The sequence below is a fragment of the Arvicola amphibius genome, chromosome 1 (genome assembly GCF_903992535.2).
Source record: "Arvicola amphibius chromosome 1, mArvAmp1.2, whole genome shotgun sequence".
Classification (NCBI taxonomy): Eukaryota; Metazoa; Chordata; class Mammalia; order Rodentia; family Cricetidae; genus Arvicola; species Arvicola amphibius.
Window position 1 is genome coordinate 159,329,245 of NC_052047.1, and position 15,440 is coordinate 159,344,684.

At 42.9% G+C, this 15,440-nt stretch overlaps 1 protein-coding gene across 1 annotated transcript in view; it reads right to left on the bottom strand.

The window, feature by feature from the left end:
- Positions 1-15,440, bottom strand: part of Pcsk5 (proprotein convertase subtilisin/kexin type 5) — a 418,647-nt gene that overhangs the window by 145,561 nt on the left and 257,646 nt on the right. Inside the window, 3 exon segments of the mRNA XM_038321071.1 lie at positions 114-250; positions 9,806-9,994; positions 10,364-10,481. Coding sequence (XP_038176999.1) covers positions 114-250; positions 9,806-9,994; positions 10,364-10,481 — 444 coding nt within the window.

Below are 15,440 nucleotides of genomic sequence, written 5' to 3' on the forward strand. Positions count from 1 at the left end.
GACTGTTGTTATGACCAAGCCAATCTGGTAGCGCAAGTGCAGAACATTCTTTGGCTCAAATCGAGTCCACCATTTCCTTCTACAACACGAATGGATCTGAAATGATTTCCCACCTGGAGTCTTGAAGTTCCTCAGCTGAGATGGAGTATCATAAACTTCAAGGATCCAGTCACCAGCAGCCCGTTCTCCCCAGCAATGAATGGTCATGAACTCCCAGTTCTTAAACCCTTCCATGGAATGATCAAACAGCCTGAAAAAAAAAATAACATTTTTTTGGTGTGTGCATTAATCAAAAATATGCCAAAAGCATGATTAGTAGTCGATATCTATCAGTATCCGTGTTTACATACTAACTGTCTTCATCTTGGGTATCACCAATGGCCAGATCCATAGAGAGCATCACAGTTCCATAACAAAGAGGCAGGCCAGGGTCTAGCCATGCAGTGAACTGGAAGGGCTAGCTAGCCATCGAGGGAACAGAAGTCTAGGTTAAGACTGTCCACAAGACTGATAGCTAAGTGCTGAGTGTGCAGAGTGACCAGTCTCTCATACCGGGGGGTGGGAATGACAAATGGCACCCAGACTCTGGAAAGCAGCGTCAGAGTTCCAATGAAGTTCAAAGAGCACTCTACACAAATGAGCCCAGCCATTTCTTTTCTAGATATTAATCCACCTGAACTGAAAACATAAGCATAGAAAGAACTCCACATCATGCTCTTAACTGTCAAAACCTGTAAAGGGGACCCAGGTTAGGTTTCTAGCATCCTATGCCTATAACTCCAGTACCAGGGGATCTGATGTCCTTATTTGGCCTCTAAAGACACCTGTCTGCATGTGGGACACATAAACTCACACATACGGGCACACACAAACGTATACATAAATTTAAAAAATTATCTAAAAGTCATGTAAATTTCAACGACCACCGACTGGTAGATTTATTTATTCATTTGTGTCTGTGTGTTTGCGCCACATTTGTGTGTTTGTGTGTTGTGAGGCCATCACTCTCTGCCTGTTCCTTTTGAGGAAGGGTACCCTCCTGAGTCAGGGTTTGAATTTTTCTCAGCTAGGCTGGAAATCAGAAAACCCAGTGATCTTACTGTCTCTACCTACCTTGGAGCTGGAGTTATAGGCATTGCTGGAATAACTGGCTTGGAATAACATGGATGCTGGATCCTCATGATTGGAGTGCACATGCTTTGAGCTTCTGAGCCCTCTATAAAGCCCCCACAAACTGGTCAATAAGCAAAGTATGACATGCGCATATAAATTTCCTAAACACTATTTGACACACAAAAAGCCAGATGAAAAGACTATATATTATACGACTCAAGCCATACACGTCCTAGAAGGGGCAAGGACTTAGGTATCTGGGAGAAGACAATGCAAGAAGCAGGGGAGGATGTTTGCGAGTGAGAGGTTTTGGAAGCAGTGGTGTGCAGTCATGCAGCAATAAAGATTTGTCAAAACTCACAGAGTTTTTCTTATGAAAGTTAAGATTTTTATACTTAGAAGACCAAGGCAGGCACATCTCCATGAGTTCGAGGCCAGAGAGCTTCAGGAGTCCTAGTGAGACACTGCCTCAAAAATAAACTAACCAACCAACAATAACAAAAAAGCAAAGTTTCTACTTATTAATTTCATTTGATCTAGAGTTTCATCTAGAATCCTAGTTGGGATCCTTCTCTTCTGGAGCTTCTAATTTGTATAAGTTTTAAATCCCCTTATCTGAAATATTTCTTCTATTTGAGATAGAGAGATGTTTCCTGTGGTGTCATGCAGAGGATACAAAACACATAGAGCAATAAATTTAATGGAATCTTTAGCAAGAATTAAGAGGTATTAAGAGCTAATATATAAGTGAGCACGTCAAAAATAGGCGTGTCATGCCAGGCGGTGGTGGCTCACGCCTTTAATTCCAGCACTTGGGAGATAGAAGCAGGTGGATCTCTGAGTTCAAGACCAGCTTGGTCTACAGAATGAGTTCCAGGACAGCCAGGGCTGCACAGAGAAAAAAAATAGACATGTCATTTATATAGCCAGATAAGAAAGAAGTGACTACAAATGTCCAAAAGATGATAAAGATTTTGAGAAGATGGAACACATGCTGGAAATTTAAAAAATTGGGGTATGGACATATTTTTCTTTTTGTATTTCAAAATTATGTGTACCAAGAAGAATACACTGAGTGTCACGGAGGCAAAAGGGAAGGGACATGTCTCTGGTTATTCTCTCAGGTCACTGGTCACTTATTGCCATTTGGCAGTCACCTGACTATGGAGTAAATGGGTAGCTATGCGGCCTTCTATGCAGATCTTCCCTGGGAGAAAATGTGTATTTCCAGAAAGCCAGAGAGAACTGCTCCCATCTCCTTAAAGACTATTGTTAGAAACCTGATTTAGGAAAAGAAACATTGTCAATATGTTTGGGATTCCCTCCAAAGTGGTAGCTGTTTTCTAAAGCTGCAGGGCTCAGAGGCATGCGTTTGGATTGTGTGGGTAGGTAAGTGGCTGACTTAGCAATATTTTCTAGAAAATCAACGGGCAGTAAAATCACCACCCACTTGCTCCTGTGCCTTTGCAAGAAAGAAAGGGGCAATCAAGTGGCGCTCTTCAGCTGTCCCATGGTCAATAAGTGATTTCAGAGAGCCGGAAGGAAACCAAAGTCAATGGAGCCTCTTCTGGAAGGTAGCTTAGCTTTTGAGAATATGCAAATATGCTTTGTTCCTGGTGCAGTGAATGGCTGGCAATAAACCCAATCTGCCTGTGAAGGCCTGTCATCCTGTCCTGTCAGCGTAGCTGTATGTTACCTGGTTTAACTAGCCCCTAAACAGGACCCATATCACATCCTGTGCCTTATTTCCTTAGTGGTATCTTCTAAACAGGAGCACTTCCTCACAGTAATTTCTCCTCGCTAGAACAAGGAGGATAAAGTGAACAGAGATTCCACAATCCACTGAACAATAGGGTTCATCTCACGAGTTTATGGCTTAAAACTAGACATCACCAAGAACTTCTCGGGTCATTATGTGATTGACTTACACTTTGGTTTGGTTTGGTTTTTTGAGACAGAGTTTCTCTGTGTAACAGTCCTAGATGTCCTGGAACTAGTACTTGTGGACTCACAGAGATCCGCCTGCCTCTGCTTCCCTAGTACTGAGATTAAAGGTGTGTGCCACTACCACCCAGCATTTTGCACTCTTAAAAGGGGGATGTTTGTAAGTTATCAAAAGGGACCAGCTTGGAAGCAGGGACCAGAAGCTGTCTCTGATGCTATCGGGGAATATTGGGAGGGAAATCCAGTTAGAACGACTCCTTTCTTCTTTGTTGCAGCCCTAACTTGAACTCTAATTAATCCATGGAGCTTACTATGCCATCTGAGGGCACCATAGGCAAGTTGTCACAGACTATTCCTCCAAGAAAGAACTTGAAAGCAAGGCTCAAACAGTTTAGACAGGACATTGGGCTCACAGCCGCAGATCAAAATTTGCAAAGGAGATTTGAAGTCACTGATTTGCTTCCAAAATCTCAGTCAACTTTTAATTGTTCAGGGGTCAATTCCTGGCTGGCTGGATTGGCAGGCCCTGTGTTCCTTCCTTGTGATCCTTTCTTGAAATCAGTCCCTTGCTGCTGACCATTTTCAGATCCCATTTGGAACAAAGAATTAATGCCAAGTAGAGATACTTGTAATATCACATTCAGACAACTGTTTCAAAGTTGAGATATGTATTTGCTTTGTCTGTGCATATATGCTCAGGCATTTTCCTGGCCTCTCCACTTTACAGATTTGTGATGTTCATTAATTTCATGTGAATCTAAAAGTCAAGGAATGAAAATGCATCTAGACACACATTGACATTCTGCCAAGAGCTGGTGGGGAACAAGACAGACAAAGATTTCTGCGTCAGCTAACTGGGCAAATACATCAGTCTTACCTTGGCCTTCCTAAGCAGCAGTAGTTTAAATGGGATATATTCTGATTTTGATTCAACATTCGGATAATTTTTGTCTTTTAGCATTAGCATCGTAATTAAAACTGCATTTCTTTCTTTTTTAGTAGGAAAAGTGAATGCAGCTTGTAGATTGGCTTGGCATTGCAGGGAGTGTATTTTGTCTATAAAATATTCAGCTGCAAAACCCAGGCTCTCTGTTAAAGAGATTCTAATGGAGGTTTTTTTCCAGGCCACCCCAGAAGTCTAATGCCCACTTTGCATACCTGTGCTGCGCCACCAGCAGACACAGATGACACTCCAACATTTTCAGTGTGGATAAGATGGTGACAACAGAGCCGGTGTGCTAAAAGCCAGAGCCGATTATCACCATGTCCAGATCCGCTTCTGCTATAGCATAGAGAAGTCAGCTCTGTCACGACTGACTTCCTAATTGTGGGCTCAATGAAATGAGAGGTGCAACTGGCACAAATTACACCCACTTATTAAGATGGTGCCCCAGCCTATGCTGGTGAGTGGTTTTCAAACTAATTACTTTGGATGAAGCCCGCTAGAAGAGCCTGCCATTATGTGTAGCACATCAGGAAATAACTCATATAATTAGCAGGAGATTTTTTTCCCCTCCTTTCATTTAAGAGTCTAGTCAATATATCACAGCTACAACAAGCTTCCAAGAAGGTGTGGCAGCCAAATAACAAGGCATTTTATGGGTACTGGAAACCGTGCGTTATAATTATTTCCAAGACTGAAAATGGTCCTAATTTCAGAATCACCATCTACTATTCAAACAGTATTTATCACTACAGTTCAACATCAGCCTGCATTCTTGGAAGGGCTTTCTCTCCTCTTTTACTTTGTAAGTGCTTTGTCACAGTTTGGGGGAGAGGCTTATTGACAGTTCCAAGTTCTCACTGCGCTCAAGTATATCAGATTGTTTATGATATTGATATTTAAAACATGCTATTTGCTTCCTTCTTTTTCTTACTAAAAATGTTTAAGAAATGTTTTGGGGGCTGGAGAGCTGGTTTGGCAGTTAAGAGCACTTACTGCTCTCCCAAAGGACCTGAGTTAGGTGCCAGCACCCATGTTGGGTGGCTTACAATCACTTGTAACTCCAGCTCCAGGGGATCTAACACCTCTGACTTCTATGGGCACCTTACACACACACACACACACACACACACACACACACACACACACACAATTAAAAATTGTCAAAATAATGTCTTTTTAAAAGGAACTGTTTTGGTATTAGTGTTAGAGAGGTTTTGAATATCTAAATGGAACTATCCCCCTTAAATGTCAAGTTCCAACAAACATATTATGAAGTCCTTCATTAGCCTGAAAACACATCCCCTTTGGTGGGTTTCTGGGGTATGTGAAGTGCCTCCTCTTTCAGAAGACTGACTTCATTATAGAGTACATGGTTCTTATTCAGGAGTCTGTTTTGCATTGTAAATGCCTTTGCAAATTACTTGCACAGCATCGGGATGATACCACATTTAAGCTATTTCGTAACACAAAACCAAGAAAATCTGAGTGATCTTTTAACTGGGTTTAAGGGGTGGTCTATTAGTAGGCGGATCTAATCTCAGCTAGCTTATTAGAAATAGGGCTTCTTAGACCTCACCCTAGAACCACAGAATCAGCCCTATGAGCAGGGCTCAGGCATCAGTGTTGGATAAGGCCCTGGCTGGGTGTCTGGAGAAGCACTGTCTGAGTAGGGTACCGCTTGTTACATACTTCCATGCTAGGCCCCAGTTAAAGACGTACTGTACATCATCTTATTCAACACTTGCACCGAGCTTGGGAGTCAGAGAGTAATGCATCTATTTCATGAGGAAACTTACTTCTCTAGATTCAAACACAGACATCAGTGGGATCAAGGGAAAGCCAGCTCTGTCTTGCTCTGAGTGAAGGTAACAGGATCATTGCAAAAGTAGCGTTTTACTGCGGGCCACAAATACATTTATACGCCATGATGTCTACCACTGTCAACAGTTTCCCACTGAACATTTAGGGAGGACAGTGACAAAAATGTTCAAAGTATAATTACTACATTTTATACACAATCATTGGGTTTTGCAGGCTGTAAAATGTAACTTCTCTCTCCTTGAGACTATAATTAGAATCAGAGATATGTTTCCATAATCAAATTTAGGAAGGGAGGCAAAGTTTCAGCTTTCATTTTGAGGCTAAAAACTGGAACAAAGAGCCAGCAAATTAAGCTAAGTCTAAAATGCAGTTTGATGGGAGGGGAGGTCTGGAGAGGAGCTGTCCAAAATTCTAACAAGTCTAGTGGATGGAAGAATTTGGTGAGACAAGGTTCTGTTGGGAAACTCTGTACACAGTATTGTACACAGTATTTGAAAGTGCTCTGTAGCATAAGAAAAACCCAGAGACAGATATTGGGGTTCAACCTGAAGATCAGAAAAGCAAAGCAGCCAGCCCCTGGCTCTTATCTCTATCTCATACCGAAAATGGGCAAGATCCTGTTACCACGAATCCAGAAAACTCCACACCCCAGCCATATTGCTCCTGTCTCCACCTCCCTTGTGCTGGGATTAAAGGCATGTGATCCCAAGTGCTGGGGTCACCTTTGTGTGAACTCTGTTTCTCTTTTAAACAGATTCAATCTTGTGTAGCCCAGGGTGGCCTTGAACTAAATCTGTCTGCCTCTGTCTCCCAAATTTTGGGATTAAAGGAGTATGCCACCACTCCATGCCTATATGGCTGATTAGCATGGTTACTTTGCCCTCTGATCTTCAGGCATGCTTTATTTATTGAAACACAAATAATATACCACTATAGCGCTCTCATCTAAGAGTTTTCAGAGTCCCAGAACCACCAGCTTCCCTTCAACCCTCTAGTCCGACCTCCAGATTCTTAGGAGTAAGCCATGAGCTCTGAAGTCACAGTTTGGCTTTTGAGTAGGCAGGGAGGCAGGGATGGCAGGAGAAGAAGAGGTTAAGACATGGCCATTTGTCCACCCCAGGACAGTACTGCTGACCCATGGCTCCAATCTATGAAATCACCAGTGGTGGCTTGCCAGGGGAGCATGCTTGCTGGGCTAATGGGGCCCAAAGCTCAGACTGGCCTGGAGTTCTGCGTGCGGCTGAATGCCTTCCAGCACTCAGCACCTGCAGCTAGCTGCTTGGGTAAACCATTCTCCCAACAGCTGTTCACCACAGGAGCTGCCCATCAGTGGGGACAGGGAGGCACTGAGGGGCTCCAGACAGCCCACCACAGATGTAACTGTACAGTGAGGGCTTTGCAGACACCAGACTGTCCAGGAACCACAGAGGTCAACCCCTAAGTGACTGGGAAGAAATTCCTCAGTGAATTGAGAGCCTGCGGGGAGGCTCACAAGACCATGACCTGTAGAGAGCCCCTTGGGTCAAGCTGCTAGCAACACTTTGGTGTCTATAGTGGGCTGTGAGGAAAACCTGGGTGGAGGGACTGCTTCAAAATCCTTGCAGGAAGCTGAGTATGGTGGCTCATGCCTTTATCCAAGCACTCCGGAGGCACAGGCTGGTGGATCTGTGAGTTCAAGGCTTGCCTGGTTCTACATAAAAAACACTTTCAGGCCAGCCAGGGCTACACAGTGAGAGCCTATCTCAAAAAAAAAAAAAAAAAAAAAAAAAAACCCAAAAGAAAATGGAATAAAACCAAACCAAACCGAAAACAACCAAACAAACAAAAAACAAGACGAAAAAACCATGGAGACTTTCCACAGCGCCAGGCAGGTGAGTAAGCAGGCAGGGTGAGCACGCATGAGATGGGAAACCTCTGCGACCCAAGGAGTACGGTTGACCTCTAAGGGCCTGGCTAGAGAAACTTCGCTTCAAAATTATAATTCCTACTTTTTAACTGTAATCTTTGCTTAGAATATCCATTTTCCTTCTCTATTTTAATTAATTAATAATTAATTTTTGAAACAAGTCTCTGCTATGCAGTTGAGGTTGGCTTTGAACTCACAATTCTCTGGTCTCAGCCTCACTAGAGTTGATGTTAAAGGCAGGTACCACCACACTCTGCTGGGGTGGCCACGATTCCCTCTTCTCAGGAATAATCGTGGGCACACAGATGCCTTCTAAATTCCTGACAGAGTCACCTCTTCCTTGAGGCAGAGAATTGTCTTGGAGATCAACATGAAGGACACCAGGGGCACAGCAGGGTTTTTTTTTTTCCACTCCTCTCTTCTGTGCCTGTCCCCTGCCCCCCACTCTGTTCTTTGCATTCTATGCTGGCGCTCTGCTCTGAATTCAGGCCAAGCAGATAGGGCGCAAGGTCTCCCCGTCAAAAGTCAGAAACTAAGAGACAGTGAGGAGTGATTTCCTGTAATAAAATGGAGTCCTCGGACTGTGTCAGGTGCAGAAGAAACCGTCTTGCTTTAGCTGCCTAGGTAGGAGGGATATTCCCAGGGAGAAGTACAAGCATGGCAGAGGTGCCATGGGTGGCTTTGGGGCCAGGTGCGCTATTTCACATTTAAAGGGCCAGCTACTCTGAAGAGTTTAGGGGGAGCTGGAGATAACTGCATTTCATCACGACTTTTCTGTTTCTCAGTGCCCCCAGCTCTCTCCAGACTGCTCCTGCCTTCTGATGGAGCATGTCCTCAGGACTCAGAAGGAGATACACAGAGAACAACTCCTTAAGATGCTTCAGGTCACGACACTGCTGCAAACCTGAACGGGAGGTTGAGGCAAACCTTTGAGTGCAGGTCAGGGATGCAAGTTCTAGAGTAGTCTTGCACTCAGAACTCTGCAAACAGCCCAGCAGATGTGGAGGAACATGTGTGTGCCCTGAAGCCAGTGACCCTGCAGGCCACCAGATGCCCGTGATGGCATCCATAGCGGATTTCCTTGGGGAAGTCATTTTGTAGGAAGTCAATAATAGATGGCCAAGTGCAGTAGGAACCAGGAAAGGGGGCTGGGTTTTCCCAGCAAGAAGCAACAGCGGAGAGGCTGGTTTTCTGCAAGGCAAGGAGGAACTCAGCACCTAAGGGGTATGCGTAGGTGAAGTCCGTCTTTGAGCTTCCCAGTGTTCTTCACCAGGATACCGTTTCAAGTTATACTCAGATGAATAATGACATAGAAAAGAGAGAAAGAAAAAAAAAAAAAACACAAGCAAGCGAGGCCTGCCCTGGCTTTGGTAACAACAGCTGTGGAGGCCTCCATTAATCAAGCAGTTTGCTGGGTTGAAGCAGGTAGGGTAATTAGCTTGTAGGCAGCAGCTGAGGCCCTTTGTCCACAGCAGGGGGAGGGCACAGAGGGAGCGCCTCAGGGCCTGGTGCAGTGGAATCCTCACATCTCTTCCACGCACATACTGGTTCTGGCAAAGCTTTATTTCATTGTTACAGTATTAAGTCCCCCTCCCCTGGGGAGGGGTCCCCATGGCCAGAAGGTGGGTTTTATGAGAAGAACACAGGACGTCCAAGCACAGAAATGGAATGCACTTGAAGATCTGAGAGTCCACGCTCCCATTCACTCTCGTCTGCAAATGTTCCTGTCGCTTTCCCCTTCGCTGTGTCACAGTGATTGAGGCTCATTTGTGTAAAATGTCCTTTAGACACATAATAGGGCTGCGTCTCAGTGCTCTGAAATTCCTTTCTAGAACAAAGAACAAACGGCTTTCGTCCCTTCTGCAGAAACCTTTCAGCACCCAGCTATAGAATGCCACCCTTCCCTGCCTATGGACGCTGGGGAGCTTCCCACCCTACTGAGAGAGAATGGCATCCAAGGGGGCTACTCGATTGGTTCCCAGGATGAGAATACAGAGCAACGATTTCTGTCTACCTCGAGGAACAGCAAGTACAGCTGCAGTCGCCACCCTGGGAAGCAGAGGCCCTGAAGGTACCTGTTGGCCAAAAGCTGGGATCTGGTTCCCGAGGGTGAGGTCAGGTAGATGGCCAGGTCTCCCCTCCGAGGGTGTGTGATGGTAATGCGCACAACCACGTGCTCCAGATAATTGACATGATGGTTGGGATTATCCGAGCAGCCCGACGCTTTGTAGATGGAGCGCACAGCACTGTTGGGGCGAATGGTCCTGGCAGGAGAGAGAGGCAGGGCATGAACAAAACACATGGCAGAAATAAGGTGAGCGGGTTTGACACTGAGGGATGAGCGAGAGCATTCGCTTTCTATATTACTCCAGAGAACTATGTAGCATGTGGGTGGGTTTGAGGAACATAAAGACCTGAAGAATTCTTGCTCCATCAATCAAGGACACTGACAAGCAGGAAATGTAGGGCAGCCCACTAGCACAGGGCTTCCCCTGGAAGGATGGTTGGGTAGAACACTCTATCTCAGTTTTATAACTACACTAGAAACTACAGAAGCTTCTGGCTTCCATGTTCAATAGCACTTGCGCTGGCCTGGTTTTGGGCATTGGCTGCTGGCAGACAGCAAGCATTACTTGATTTGCCGGTCCGTGCTTTCCACACAAACGTGCTGCTGAGGAACAGTTGTCCACTTCTCTGCCTCCATCACCATGGCTTCCGCATCCATCAGTCCAAATCCATAGAGATGGCTCACTGTGGAAGGCAAGAGGCAGGTCAGCGTTACTGTGGCCAGATCAAGCGCTACCCACACTGACTCACTGGGCCATTCAACAGAGACCCCAGACATAACCTGAGGCTATCCTGACTATCTTTCCAACAAGACTTGAAAAGCAAACCAAATAATCACAAGAAAACAAGATCGGTGTGGATCGTTCATCGATTCTGCATGATTACTAGCAATACAGAGGTCATTTATGATGTGTTCCCATATGGTAGACCCTAGTCTACATTTTGTATTTAAGTCCTCTCAACAATCTGAAGATGCTTGTGTGATGACTGCTGTCACTCGTGGATGACGAAACCGAGGCACAGAGAGACCAGTGAGTCAGCAGTTGAGCTGTATTCCAACCCATACCATTTCGATGCAAGATCCTACTGATAACCATTTGTATTAAAAATGATAAAATTACTACTAGCTTTAAAAGAAAGTGATAATGTACACAATTTCTCAGTGTAACTAGAGCTCACATGTGAGAAATAGCAATTTTCTGACATATCTAGTAATTAGCTTAAATACCCCCAAAGGCATGAATTATCTTTCTTTTTGCACATAAAAATGCACTTGATTATATGCATAAAATATTTGGAAGTTTCTAGACTTTTATACCAGCTTCTTGTCTTCAAATCCTCCATTAGTTTTCAATTAGACTATGAGCTGATCTAGAACTGCATTTGATATAGTTGTCTTCAAAAAATCAGTTAAATACATAATTATTTTACTGACAGTGCAGCAAAGTCTACAGACTCAGTTCCTTCTAAAAATACTCTGAGATCCCTGCTGAATACTCAGAATCATATATATATATATATATATATATATAGTATTATTATTTTATTATTGTATCTTACATGTAAGATATAAGATATATATATTATATCCACATTTATATCTTTACAGTCAACACAGAGTTAAACTTATAACTGATTTGCCTAAACATTTTTTAATTATTGCATTAACTGTTTTATGCAAAAATCTCAGCTGCCCATGTCTATGGGTTATTTAATATTCATATGTCTCTAGGATACCAGGCTATGCAAATGTGAAAGCAACCTCCTCACTGATCCTTTGCTCCAGGGAAGGTCCTCTGTTCCAGTGTCTGGGGAAATCTTGGACCCTCAGCCTTACTGATTTTTCCCATTTAAATCCCTTGTTCTAACTGTCCTAATTCCTCCTTTGAATTAAACCCCGTCTACTCTGAGATCCCAAACACCTAGCTGGTCCATATACTTCCTAAAGTATTATCAGATCAATAAAAAGTCAATAGATTTACTGAAATTCAACGGATGCTGTCCATAAGTCTTCTTTGTAGTCCTATAAATTGTGAACCCATCTGCTCTTTTGCTCATCACTCCGCCCCTCCTCCATCCCTCGACCCCTCTGTCCCTCCTCCATCCCCTGGGGTCCCTGTGTGACAGACACTGCACAAGGCAGACAGCTTTAAAGCCGTGTCACTAACTGAACTGATAATTGACTCATCAGTCATGTGTCCTTGTACTCCAGCTTCATTATAAAATGTTTGATGGAGGAAGTGGTTTGATACTCCTTTACAGGGTTCATGGGAACTTTGGAAATTAGAGCATATGAAAAAGAAAAATTGTACAAGAACACAGTGACAGTTTGTCTCATGCCGTTTGATAATTGTATAATATTTAACAAGCAAAAGAAAATATTTTTCCTATAATTTTCTTGTTTAAGGAAATTATGATGGATCCTGTCATGGTTCATTGAGTAGGATTATATATCCCCGGTGAGAAAACCTATACATTATTTTGTTACCAGGTGCTGAGCTAGATAGGCCATACTGAAAATATATAAATAAATTTACTTTTCTATGGCAAGGATGCATATAGGAAATTCTAATATATATAGCTTTGCAACCTTTATTATTTATGTTTTTTCTTAAAGTGTTTTTCTTAATTAAAAAGTAAGTTCAGCTCCTGAGTAAATTGGGAGAGTGGATGGCGGGGAAGGTGGAAGGGGAGAAGGTAGAAAGGAAGGGGACTGGGGGAAAATGTATAGAATATTCCTATTGAAACAATTAAAATGAGAAAGAAAAAAGGCAGTGTGATCACAAAAAAAAGTTAAGTTCATTGCAAAATATCTTAAGTATACTGGGGAAAACTTACAAGTAAATGAAGTCATTAGTAACCTCAACAAAACTGGTCTATGAATAATTCTGATATTTTGCTTCAGTTACATAATGTTATTAAAAACAGAATGAGGAATATTGAACATGAGAGAAATACCAAGTGGGAATGCATGTGAAGGAGGAGGGCAGAGAGGGTGGAGAAGGGGAGGTAAAAGAGCTAAAAGGAGAACTGAAAATTCTAGTATTCTAGTCCTCAGTCAGGGACTACAGTTTACACTAACCTATAATGTGTTTTATAAGGGGGGGGCATCCAGGCTCTCCAAACAAAAGGATGATAAGAAGACAGAAGAATCTAAATTATCCCGATTTGATTCATACTCATTATACTCACCTATTAAAATGCTACACTCTTCCCATAAATATGGACAATTATTACTTCAGGTTCATCAACAAGGTTTTTTGTTTTTTTAGAAAGGACTCTAAAAGGTCAAGTGACAGAAGTCTTCAGTGAATTCTCCCTTCTGTAACTATCACCCACAAGCCCAATATCATTTTATTACACATAATCAACAGTGTTCCCCCCCTGTAGTGAGGAGATGAGCAGGCCTGCTTTTCATCCTGCCCAGCTCCAGCACGGCTAGCTTTACACCTAAAATAACAACACACAAACTGTATTCATTTAAACACTGCCTGGCCCATTATATCTAGCCTCTTCTTGGCTAACTCTCATATCTTGCTTTAACCCATATCTAGTAATCTGTGTATCACCATGGGGTCATGGCTTACTAGGAAGATTCTAACCCACGTCCATCTTGGGCTGGAGCTTCATGGCAGTTGCCTGACTCTGCTTTCTTTCTCCTAGCATTCTGTTCTGTCTTCCCGTCTACCTATGTTCTGACCTATCAGGCCAAGCAGTCTTCTTTATTAATTAACCAATGAAACAACAGATAGATAGAAGACCCTCCTACATCATTTCCCCTTTTTCTGTTTAAACAAAAAGGAAGGCCTCATCACTACAGAGTGGTGTCCAACATGATTGACTGAATTCACTTAAAAACCTGAGAGGGCTTTAAATAAAGGAGAAAGAGAGTTTAACACAGCTTTTTGCTGTTTGCTAGGACGTGCCATAGAGAGATTTCCCGTTTCAGCAATAGGGGCAGAAAAAAAGCCGTGCAGCTTCCTAGGCTCTGCCACCAGGGCAAACTCTGGCTTTAAAGCATTTCAATGGCTTTTATGAGACTGGATGTTTGTGTGCCAAGCAGGCCCTCATGTTACACCCCCCCTCGCCAAGTTTAGTCTAGTATTCCCCAATCTGCTGGTTTTAAACTAGCATAACTTATCATTTCACTTCAGTTCAGTAATAAGGTTGAAGACTTGCTTGGTGTGTTGAGGGTCTGAAGGGGAGGATGCTGGGGAGAGCAAAGGCACTGGACAGTCACTTCAGTCCCTGAAGCATCTCTAAACAGGATCACTGGAGCCTCGAACAGCTCCATTGACTCTGTTCCTGTGTATCCATCCTCCTACCCCACAACAGGTCAGCTAACGCCGTCTATTCATGAAGCACTCAAACCCGACGTAAAGCAAGGAGGCCGAGGAGCCACATTTTAACAGAAGGAAACATTAGACTAGAGTTAATAAACGTAAAAACTTGGATAGACAAAATTATAGAGTTAGTAATGGAGATTTTTAGTATTTGGAAATACTCAGAATTGTGCATCTGTCTATAGAAGTGGGACACAGCTGAAGGAAAATATGATGTCAATTATTCTACCTGTTAATTTTTCTTGTTGGCAATGCATCAACTCCATGTAGCTCGATAGGCCATTATCTGTTTTGTTGGTAAATACTGATGAAGTAATAATTAGACAGTGAATTCATTAGACAGATAAACTGTTTAAAATGTGGTGTCAGGAGGGGAAATAATAACGCTGAGTAGCTTGGAAGCAACAGTGATTTTTAAAAAATATAATGTAAACATTTCATAGTCAAAATCACCTCACATACAAAAATACTGATTTTGTTTTTCTACCATTGTGAGTTCGTTTGACTGCCTATTCCTGCTGATGAGCCTCAGAACTGCAGGGTGCAGTCTCCAGCTGGCTACAGGGTGTCTGGTCTATGTAAATACTTACAGGATGGAGGAGCAGAACAGGCATAAAGTCACGTATTCACCAGAGGTGTGGTGTCTTTATTAGAAAATTGTGATAGTAATGAAAAAGTTTGGTTCTTCCCCTCTAACATTTTTGAAGTTATCAATAACTTTCGAAATTTACTTAAGAGTCAATGTACACAGTTTATGAATTGACTGTGGTGGCATCTTGCACACTGCTGGCTGTGGCAGAGCTATTCTATTGCTAAGGGCCACTTACTTAGCATATATCTCATGCCAAACTCAACAAAACGTAAGCCTGAAAGTCATTTCACCAGATCAAGGAGAACTCACCTGTGTGATATACAAAACTTTTGTAACCAGGGTATTATTAACATGGATACAATTATGGATCTCAACCACAAACTTCTATGCCTAAGAGTAGGGTTAGCAAAGATCCACTTCCAACACAGCAATAATAGTTAATATTCAAAAAATAATTATAAAGTTACTGAGGGAATAAGGCATGTGCAGAGAACTCTTTGAGAATCTTGAAGCAAAGCTGCCTAAGTATATACCCGAGAACAAATGCATTTCTTGGTAGAGCGAGGAAGGGCCAGCTCCACTCCAGCATGTGGGGGAGACAGGGGTGAATAACTTGCATCACTTGGATGCATTCCTTCAGACTGCACGCCCATTTCTGTCTTTGTATGTGGGAGGCAGCAATGGAGACCTCATAAGAAGGCCTCTTGC